At 45.1% G+C, this 11,588-nt stretch overlaps 1 protein-coding gene across 1 annotated transcript in view; it reads right to left on the bottom strand.

Moving 5' to 3' along the window:
* Positions 1-413: 413 nt before the first annotated feature.
* Positions 414-11,588, bottom strand: part of LOC133976520 (fidgetin-like) — a 32,632-nt gene continuing 21,457 nt past the window's right edge. The window contains exon 2 of the mRNA XM_062414739.1: positions 414-2,686. Within this exon, the coding sequence (XP_062270723.1) occupies positions 414-2,686 (2,273 nt within the window). The remainder of the gene's footprint in view (positions 2,687-11,588) is intronic.

The raw sequence follows: 11,588 nt of genomic DNA, 5'->3' as shown, positions 1-11,588 counted from the left end.
TTAATAATCATCAGCTCATGCCATGAATGTAGATTGTGAGGCAAATTAAGAAGAAGAAAATCAGAAAGCACCACTTCAGGCACTTGGATAGCCAACTAAATCTCAAGAACAAGAATGTAACGATATATACACAGACACTGGGGGCGTCTCTTCTGAAGCCGACTTGCTTGCAATGTGTAAACAACGCTTGGGTTTCTGGAGTGTCAAGCATTCAAATTAAAACTCTTGCTCATTAACTGCAAAACTGCCAGTTGTCTCATCAAACCAGGTCTCTCGGTGCGTCTAAACCCTGCTTGTGAGAACTCAGTGGGCTTGTATTGGCCTTCTGTGTGCCTTTCCCGCCAGCACAATGCTTCTGCCCTGAGGGGAGGAATTGTGGATGCCTCTTTTTCTCAAGGGCGGAATCTATCTGTTCACTGGCTGCAGCCGAACATTTTGTTCCACTCAGTGTACGTGTCAATCTCCTTCTGCGATATACTGGCTTGGAATTTACAAAAGACACTCTCAAAGTCTTGGTAAGTGAGGGGCCTGATCTGGCCCCTGGGCATCATACCCGTCATGTCCATGCCCTGTGCAGAGACATGTAACAGACCTACGAGGGCCTCCTGGCAGAGTCTGGCCAGGTCCAGTCCGGAGAAACCCTCGGTACGCTGGACCAGCAGCGCCAGCTCCTCCTCGCTCAAGCAGTACTTGTGTTGAGATTGGACCAGGAGCTGGTTCACGATCTGGTGTCGGGCTGCAGTGTCCGGCAGGGGTACCAGGACCCTCCGAGCAAAGTACCTGCGCAGCCCTTCGTCCATGTCCTGGGGTCTGCTTGTGGAGCAAACCACCAACACTTGGTTGCCTCCATCCTCGCCTGAGCCCATTAGAAGCGAGTCCAACTGGGCAAGTAACTCCCCCTTCAGCCGGTTAATGGGACTCTCTTCACTGAGGTGAGCTGACAGCAGCATGTCCACCTCACTAATGAAGAGTACTGACGGCTGACGGCAGCGAGCCACCAGGAAAGATGCTCTGATAATTTTTTCTCCTTCTGCCAGCCACTTGGTGGCTAAAGTGGAACCGCTGAGCTGGAGGAATGGTGCTCCCAGCTGGCTGGCCAGGCAGCGACCAAGCAACGTCCTGCCACTGCCCCTGGGGCCAAACAGCAAGACGCAGCGTGGGATCGGTCCTAAACTGCTGAACATGTCCAAGCGCAGAATGGGCCACAGAACCTCCTCCTTCAGGGTTGCCTTAGCCAGTTCTAGGCCTGCAATGTCACTCCAATCCACTGGGGGACCCTGCTGAACGATTTCAGAGGTAACCATGTCTAAGAGGTGAGGGTCACTGGTTTTTAGCTGCTCTTCAGCAGGCCGGGAGGAGGAAGAGGACGAGGAGGAGGTAGGCCCTGGTGCTGAGTGGGAGAGGTGGAGACGGTGATCATCAGCACCTTGCTCACTGAGGGAGGGGGAGGTGAAGCTGGCGAGGGAGTCTGCTGAGCGGGAACCCCCTAGGGTGGAGGTGACGTAGGCTGGTGGAGTCAGTGGCCCACCTGTTGCCTGGCTGCTGTATTTCCTCTGCTGCTCTGACGGCATTGTGGACTGCTTCTGAGGATTAAAAGGTAAAGATGACTTTTCAGCACTCCTGTCAAATCCACCAACGTTGGCACTGTTGGAGCCTCCATTTGCGCTGCTGCTGTCTGCTATCCTGTACATGGGGCTCTCAGCTGAGCTCCGAGCCTGGCCGTAGCCAAAGTTACCATAAGCGGAGTCTATATCTCCTTGGCCGGTCATGTAGAAGGCTTTCCTCTTCAGTGAATTGGAGGAGCTACTGTTGAGAGGGGTAGGGGCGATTGGGGTCAGGTTGTGGCTCTGGTATGGGTATCCAGGTAAAGTAGAAGATGGGGGAAGGGGTGTAGGTGCAGCGATGCCTGAGGGGAGGTATGAGGAGGGAGGGGGTGCTCCCCCAGGGCTGTATCCTGGCCCGACCGAGCTCTGGGCCGGGTAGCCTGCTGGGGGGTAATTATAACTAGACAAGTTGGGGGAGCCTCCGTTGTAAGCTGGGACTAAAGTGGGGTGGGAGGGCGGTGGAGGGGGCGGCTGCAGGAGCCCAGAGCTGTGCAGTGGGGAGGGAAGTGCAGGGGTGGGGGCAGACTGGGAGCTGTAACTACTGTGCAGGTAGGAGCCACTGTATGCCGGGCCGTATTCCTGAGAGGGCATGGAGGAGGTGTGGAGGGCGGTGGCAGTGTGGCTCCCACAGCTGCTACTGGAGTAGCTGGGCTCGCTCAGGGTGCTGGAGGCGAGACCCGGGGAGCTGCACATGCCAGCCACCACGTCTGAAGCTGCCGCCACCCCTCCCTTTCTGACCGACACCCCCTCTGGGATACAGCTCATGGGATAGACGCCATCCTGCCAGGGCTCCGATTCACCTTTCCGTCCGTTCATCACCCCCGGGCCCTCAGAATAGGCACCCGGCATCTCCAGAATGCCGGAATACTTTTCGGCATACTTCTTGAGCAGGTTGGAGGCGGTGAGGGCTGAGATGTCATCATTGGCCCATGCATACTGGTAGGCTGAGGCGGAGCGCTGCAGGTGGCCAGGTACCGCCCTGTAGGCCTCAGCCTTGTGGGCTGGTGAGCGCGTGGTGGAGGAGATGTCGAAATGCTGTTCGGCCCACTGGCTGTGCTCGGGGGTCCACTGCATCTTTAACCCTGGAGGAGGAAACACAGACAACCACACGTGAACACAGTGACACGCAAAATCATTTTAACAATAATTAAAATGACAACACCTTCAAATTGCCTGGTACAAAGGGTGCTCAATTAAAAAGGTGACATTCATGTGGAGGCTTGTTTTGTGTGCTATTTTTATTTATTTTTCTACCTTATATGTATCATCAGAGGGTTTTGGGTCCAGCTACACATCATTTCGAAATTTCTACACACCATACACATACTGCACATTGTGTATCGTCAGGTATAGTGCGGTACAGAGAGATGGCTGGTTACGGCAGCCTAATGCACCCTGGCCAGACCAATAAGACAGAGGCATGGAGGGTCACTCTATAATCCCCGACTCATCTGAGGTGGCTGGAGATGGGTTTGAAAATGCACCTCGCCGAGTGCCACAAAGCAACACACACACACACACACCCACACACACATACACATCCACCCCCCTCTGTTCATGCTGCTTTCATTGAACACACACACACCCATACACACAAACACACAAGCCTTTGCTCAGACACACAGGCGTTGGAAAAAAAAAAAAAACTATATCTGCCTGCACTCAGGCGTGCTGACATGCACGCGCACACACACAAGCTCACATCCACTGACCCAGACGGACAAACACAGGCACGCACGCAGGAGCTGTAGCGAGCTATGAATTACAACACATTGTGTCTCAAGCTTAGTTCCTGTCTGCACAGCTCCACCTTGACCTCCTCTCTCGCTACCGTTCTCTTTACCTCTCTGTCTGCCTCTCTTCTTCATGCCTCCCTGCCGCCTTGTCTTCCCTCTTAGTCTCTCCCCTTTGCTTTTTTTTTGTCGTCCATTTTCCACCCCACCCCCCCTCCCTTTCTAGATCCTTCTTTTTTTTCTCTTCACCTCCTTTTATTCTGACTCCATCTATTTCGATATATATCTCCTCTTTTCATTCCCTCTCTGCTCTTTCTTCGCGGCCACCCCTCCTCTTATTTACTCCCTCTGCGCTCACCTCGCCCCCTCCTCCCCTCCCCTCCCTCCCCCCTTCCTTGCTCCATCTCATCTCAGACACACTCACCTGGCTCTCCCCTTTATTGCCTCAGGAGGCTTGAGAGCCACTGTTTCCTTTAATCCCAGCCAATGCCATCTGCAAATACTGACAGTCACACAGCGACTCCATCGTTGTCTCACTATCAAAGCTGTGGCGCTATCAAAGGCTGGACGGGGCGTAATCACAGCAGCCGCACGGCAGATTGAACCCCGTTTGATTTGACTTAGTGCACACAAATAAAGGATAATATCGGTGTCATTTAGGCTGCTTCCTCCGACTTATTGACTGGCAGCGGCTGCATGTAGAGATCCACAGTTGGGGGTCTGGTGAGCAATCCCTGCTTCAGAATTGGTTTATGTGTGTATTCTTGTGCCTGTGTGAGTAAAGCAGGCATGCACAATAAAATCCATTCATTCAGGAGCAAATCTTCCCTTCCTCCCATCCATTTATGTGAGTGCAAACACAGATGTACACAAAAAAGCATGCAGGCAGAAACACACACACACAAAATTCACACTCTCTTGCTCTCTTTTCCTGTGGCCCTCTGTTTGTTTGGTAACAACACAGGGAGGGAGGGTGGGGGGGGGGGGGGAAATCCCCAGACTCCTATTTCCTCTCTGATTCTCCTCTCTAGCCATCTCTCGGTAGACGCCAGTGGCTAATTAGCAGAATGGCGATCTGCTAATTGTGTTAATTTACAACATTTTAGCCGAGGGGAGTCTAGAAGGGGCTGGCAAGCCTGTCACCCTCCCAGTGCACCGAGAGGGGAACGCCTCAGACAAAGAGCTGAGCCGATGGAAAGTTTTGTATTAGCTGGGAGGCTCCTTTAATATTGAGAATATATTAAGTGCAAGCAGCACTATGAAGGGGCAGTATTTCAAGGAGAAAAATACGAGTCAGGACAACTGGACAAAATGAGAAAAAATGAAGCCTCAGGCCAAACACTGACTTCACAGCAGGACTTCTAAAGCTGCATTGTGTCCAGGTATCATTCAATTGTTGTTGCCCTTTAAAAAAAATATAAAATAAATGTTATAATGTCCTTCTTATTAAAATACTACATGATCTGTCCTGTTCTCAATGATGATTACATGCAATTGTAAACAGCACACTGTACACATAAGAAATATCTCAGTAAGAACAGAGCTCATGGAGAAAGAGGCTTATGTGACCCTTTAGTTCATGACACAATTCAAATGACTAGTTTGTAAAGAACTTGCAGGAGTATTTTGTATTCTTTTAGCCTTAATACTATAGTATCATAATATAGTACAAATAAATACATTATTGAACTGTTGTCTTGTGGAAGCATTTTAAATCAATCCATTTTTAAGGCTTTTCACAGTTTTGTCGTTCTTAGAATTGTACTCCTGAGAAACAGGTCTCATCTGTAGCCAGAAGCAAAATGTTGCTTCAGCATTACACATGAAATCTCTATTATTTCTACATTACATCTGCAGCGTTAATAGATAGCATCTCGCCGAAGAAAAAAAGAAGACACAAAGCAGAAGACACGTGGCAAAGGCTCTAAGCGAGATTCAGCCATGTCTTTAGCCATCAGTATATGACTTCTCTTGTTAATCCACAGCCCATGCTACCCCCCACCCCCCCACCCACCCCCACCATCCTATTCAGGAGCCACAATCACTGCAGGGCGTCTTTTCACAATGTGTGCTCTCGGAGCTCTGAAACTGCACAGGCCCGCTATGGAACGGCCTCATTGATGCGGGGTCAATCCACAGTGTGTCTCTCGATTCTGCCGCAGAAATATCCACCTTCACAAGCCATTTAAAGGGGCATTCAGTAATCTTCCATTCTGTAATCTAATTATTGACCTCAACTGGTGATCGAGAAATTACAATGTGGTTGTCAAGTACTTGACCTCAGCCTGTAAATGACATAATTATAAGTCACATTTTTTATAGTAAAGACTCTACTGAAGTGTGGGGTGAGGTTGTGAATATTGAGTGAATTTCTCAGAACACAAAATAATATTCTTGACACTGTTCTTGCTTGTCTTTCATCATTGAACAGCACCTAGTAAAGTTCAAAGGCCTATTATTCTGCCCTACAAAGCCAAAACGCAGTAACTACATCCATTCATCCATCCATTTTCTTTACCGCTTATACTCAAGAGGGTCACAGGGGAGCTGGAGCCAAGCTGACACTGGGGCGAGAGGCAGGGTACACCCTAGACAGGTCACCAGTCAATCACGGAGCTCACATACGGAGACAGACAACCATTCCCACTCAATTTAGAGTCACCAATTAACCTAAGCTGCATGTTTTTGGTCTGTGGGAGGAAGCTGGAGCACCCAGAGAAAACCCACGCAGGCACGGGGAGAGCTACATCTCAGGTCAAAATTGAGTTAAGAGCAGATTCTGACTTTTTTTTTTTTTTTAAATCTGTGATACCATATAAATATTACGCCAATGAAATGTATAACTTCTGTGAAAATGGAACTATAAAACAGAGCTAAAAACCAAACTGCTGTAACTTCACTTTAGCTGTGCAGTAACTATACTCTGGCTGTGTATTGCCACCAGGGTGCAGTTACTGCCTGGCTTGGTGATCTCTGGACTGCCATTGTACATTAATGCAGTCTCTGCCACAGAGGAACAGTCAACCAGACAAATGTATGTTTAGCTATGGCAAGTACAGTAAGTAAAACCAGTCATAAATACGGCTACAGTAGTCCAACATAAAGGTAGCTAGTGAGATATAGCCATAGCTTGCTTTAGCTAACGATACATTTGCAAAACTTTTCTCTTATCTATAAATAAAAAAAGATGATGAACCAATATTTTGGTAATTACGTAGATATCCCATACAAATGAGGTAGTAAAACTACTACTACTAGTAATTACAGAGAAAAAAAACGGCTAAACTGTTTTCACTCAGAGTTGCTAACGAAAATACATACTGTCCCTGGTAACCGTCATGTCACTTATGCTTGCTACGTTAGCCAGCTATAATTTGTCAGTACATTCAGTAATGTAGCAGATTGAAAGGTTAGCATCAGAGCAGCTTTCTGCAGCTCAGCAGTCTGTCGAGTTAATTTCTCGCTACACTGTTGCCTAGCTGGTGAGATTCAATGATGAACAGTAAATTAACAACACCCCCATCTTTTACTCTCCACGACAACAAGCTTATCATACTCGTTTGTTACATTAGCTAGCTAGCTAACCACGTTGCTACTTTTAGATACCTTTTAAGCTGAGAGGAAGCTTATGTGTGAGCATCTTATCTCATTCTGTCTATAACGCTACATTAATGCAAATCTAACTAGTAGTAATATTACATGTATTCACACCAAACTGTTTTGTTCGGGGACTGAAGGAAGATTACATGTTTTGTTAGCAAGAAAAAAGTAATTTAAAAAAAAATTTCCTAGTCAGAACAAAGTTGTAGAATGACTCTCAAAGCTAGCTTGACAGAGAAGATAATATGTGGTTTAGTAGAGCGCAGTGGTGGAATGGAACTAAGTACATTTATTCAAGTACTGTACTTTAGTACAATTTAGATGTACTTGTTCTTTACTTGAGAACTTCCATTGCATTTTCTGCTAATCTTTTGCTAACACTCATTACAATTCAGATATATAGAAGATATATTGTAGTTTTTACGCCAATGCGCTTATTTCACTGCTATAATTGCTCGTTACATTTCAGATCAATCAATATATTATAGGTTATAAAATCAGTCTGTTTGAGTGAAGCCATTCAAAACATCAATAAACACATATGATTTCTGCCGTGGTCAGACAGCACATCGCCAGGATCACTTCTGAGAGGGAAAAATCTAGTTGAGACTATTATAGTAAAAGTAGTGGTTTGGTCCCTCTGACTGATATATTATTATATATGACATTAGTTCTAGAGCAGCATGTTACTGTTGTAGCTGCTGGAGGTGGAGCGATTTTACACTACTTTATACACAATTAGACCATAAATCAGCAGAAACGGCTGTCAGCTGTTGTCCTGACTGCTTTCAGGAAACAGAAAGGTTGTTTTCCTTTTTCACTGCAGCCACTAAACTGTTGCTGTAATAGTTTCCACTGCAGCAAGTAAATTGTGTCAGTAATAGTTTTGGCCAATGAGCCATTGTTGGATATTTACCAAAAAGTTATTTTCCTGTTGTACTGAAATTGCACTGAACCATAACCCTAAAACCAACGTACATACACACCACTATTGCTGACAGTACTTTTACTCCTGTTAGATTTTGAATGCAGGACTTTTTACAATTACTTATTTTTTTCTTTGTGATATTGCTACTATAACTAAACAAGTATACAAGATCTAGATCAAGTACCACTTCCACCATTGAGATATGTATAGATGGATAGATATAGTAATAATACATTTTTTTACTCCCTTATATCAGTATCGGCTTCAGCCCCAAAAATCCAATATCGGTCAGGCTCTAGATGCTTCTTTGCACTGTCATGATGAATTGGGCTTTTTAGGCTTCATGTTAAGAGCCAGGCTCTGCTTCAGCTTCGCAGTGCAGAGAAGCGTACAGAGAAATGGACGGAGGAAAGAAATAAAACAGAAAAAGTGAGGGCAGAGCGGAGAATGTGGGGATTGCGAGAAGGGATGAAGAGAAAGAGAGACAGCAGGCTCTGGAGGAAGATGAGGTGGTGAGTATGGGGGGGTGGTGGAGGGGCGGCATCAGAAAGGAAGTAAAGGGAGCAGAAAAATAAAAGAATACAAGCCTTGTGAATTACATGCAGTCTTCCCTTCGCATAGTTTGACACTCCATCAAACTCCGATATGTCCTCCATTTAAAGAAACATGAATCTTTCTAATTCCATCATTAATAAAGATAACATATATAAAAGAGTGTGTCAGGCTCCATCAGGGCTTTCATCTCCTCTATAATGAGGTTAATGCAGAGACGCAGTGATTACCCCAGCAATGCAAATGAAGGCCAAATGATAACTTGCACTATTTAAATAAGGTAATAGCGATTACTCTACGTTATTCAAATGAGGACAGATGCTTTGAACTGAGCGCTTTGAACTCGCTGCTCCTTCTCCAAAACATATGGAAGAGATGGGAGGATTGACTTTGGTATCATTCAGGGTGTATCCTTTAATTCAATGTGATGTAAACCAAGGGCAATGAAGCAAAAGTAAAGTCGCTTAATGTGGTGGTGCAGGATGGGAGGGGTCGACTGTGGCAAGGAAAGGCAAACTGTTCCAAGGTAGCTTGACTTGCAAGCCCCCCCTCCCCGTAACTCACTTTGAAAAAGACCTTAAAAGTCATTGGAAAGTCCTTGAATGCATTGTCAAAGTGGGATAAAAAAACAAGGACTCAAAACAGACACGCTGGACACGGAGCAAAATCAACACAAATATCCATTGTGGTGTGTTTTTTTTTCTGTGGATGTTAATAAAAAGGAGCTACTTTGAATGCCACTCATTCATTTCCCAAAAACTTTCAAGGCCTTTTCTTATTTAAAATATGAAAAGAATTCCGCTACTTGTGGAGCCCTAATTTGCCTGAGCTTTAATGTCGAAATGAGCGTGTCTTGGCCGCAGTAGCCTTCGTCAAGGTTACAGGATAACATGCGTGGACCATGCAGTTAAAAGCTGTGGCCAAATTTTCCTTAAGAATTCTTTCCATTCATTCTCTTTTTCTTTTTTTTGCAATCATTATTATTATTATTATTATTATTATTAAGGCACCTTGGTGGAGTTGCAAGGTTGCGACACACGCCTCTTTTATATTTTCTATGTCCACAATCTCTCAAGGGTTTTCTTTTAGAGGCCTGAGGGGAAATTTGCAAAGCATTTGGACCTACACGGACAACATGTACCAAAGTATGTGAGCAAGAAAAGCAAGAGATTGGTGTGTGTTTGTGTTGTGGAGAAAGAGAGAGGGAGAGAGGGAGAGAGAGAGAGATCGTGCACTCAGCTGTAACAACATCCAACAGAAATCTTCTCCACCTTCTGAAAAGCGCCAAAGTCTGCTAGCGTTTTTTTTTCTTCTTCCCCCCCCCCCCCCCCCCTCTTCTCCAGCCTCCACATAGAGAAGCCTAATCATTCTCATTACACTCGGCATCCATCTGCATCAACAGAGCTGCCTATTACTGTGCGTGTGTGTATGTGCAGTAAACAGCTCTTTAGAGAGAGCTAATGAGCTCTTTTAAGTCTGTCCGCTGTGTGATTCTGCAAGCGGGGTGTCAGAGCAAACTGCCCATTTTGGTAACGTCATAATTAAGCCGTGTGTGTGTGTGTGTGTGTTTGTGATGCCGGCACACATGTCGACGCCGACATGCCTGCACACACACACACGCAATCTGAGACGAGCCGTTACAAACATGCGCGTCCTTCTTTGTCTTTCCAACATAAACAGACGCTGAAGACCTTCAAAAACAAACTATCATGTCATGTTCTTTAAAAAAAAAAAAAAATCAGCTTCCATATCTCTGTTTCGAGGAGATACGGGAGAAAGAGACGCATTACAGGCAATAACTTCATCAAGAGAGACCTGTTTTCACACACCACCGGGGAAATCTAACCAGCCAGTTATTCAAAAATCCTTATCAAATACACCAGAGGGCATCTTTTAACCTCTAAATCACTGCACATGTGTACGAAAGAGACAAATCTGAATATTCAGCTGTACTGTATGTAGCATTGTTTTACCTTTATGTGTGTATTCTCAGGCTCGCAGGCCTTATATGTGTGTGTTTGACAACCTACGGACCGCCTTGTTAATGAGTCCCGCACACTGTGACTAAGCCACAGGCTATGCTGTATTGGCACACAACCTGCAGTAGAGTCAAATAATGTGATTAGGTCCTCCAAAAGGCAATTAATTATGAAATTAGTCATGAGCTGGTGTCACACAGACACACACACACACACACACACACACACATACCGCAATCAAAAGTCTCTCACCGTGCACGCCGGTGAATTCATTTGTAACGCGGAGCAACAATCACAGGCCACAAAAAGCGACTAACAGCATCAATATTACAGCATTAAACACGTCAAATTGTTAACAACCTTTTATTCTTTTTAGAATTCAATCAGAACATGGAACGGAATTTAAAAAAAAGACAAATTAATGAGAAAACTGTGTTAAATTGTGTCTTTAAGACAAGCACTTCTTCTCTGAAAATAAAATCCACGTCTTTTTGAAGGCTGCGATTCAAGCTCAGCCACAGCTTAACATTACAACGACGAATCTGTCGGAAAAGCGGGCGACAAATAACAACAACAACAACAACAGATAAGGGAGTAAACAGAGCGAGTTCAAAGTCTAGACAGCGAGCGGTGACCGGGAGAGATGAGCTGTCACTAACTCAAAGACAGTGAGGAGAGGAAGGGAGGAGGAGGAGGAGGGGGGAGTTGCTGTAAAGATGACAGCTTGAGCTGCAATATAAGGATATTTGACAAATGACAGCATCTTTTTGAAAAAAAAAAAAAAATCAAAAAAATCAAATATTCATTGTAATCACTGCTCTTTGACCTTGTGATACTACAAAGTTTTCCCAGCTTTTGACCATCAAACTTTGAAATCTGTGTGTCTTCTCAAATATTAGCTGAGGAGCAGATTTACAGTATTAAAAAAAGCACCAGAAATTCTGCTTTCATGGTGTCATTGCGGTACAGATAGAAATGTTGAAGCTTCTAAAATATTAGGGATGGGATCACATGACTATATTTAATGACACTAAATTTAGCACGCAGGAGTAATCAAGACTTAACCGCTATAAATCTCTAACTAAATTCCAGAGGCATATCATGGTCGCCCCTGCCTGCCAGTATCAGATCTTCCTTAGAGCTGTATAAATTGACACTGTCTAAATTTCCTTTTACTAGACAGACTATTGAA

The sequence above is a fragment of the Scomber scombrus genome, chromosome 24 (genome assembly GCF_963691925.1).
Source record: "Scomber scombrus chromosome 24, fScoSco1.1, whole genome shotgun sequence".
NCBI lineage: Eukaryota > Metazoa > Chordata > Actinopteri > Scombriformes > Scombridae > Scomber > Scomber scombrus.
This window is presented reverse-complemented; position numbering and strand designations above follow the sequence as displayed.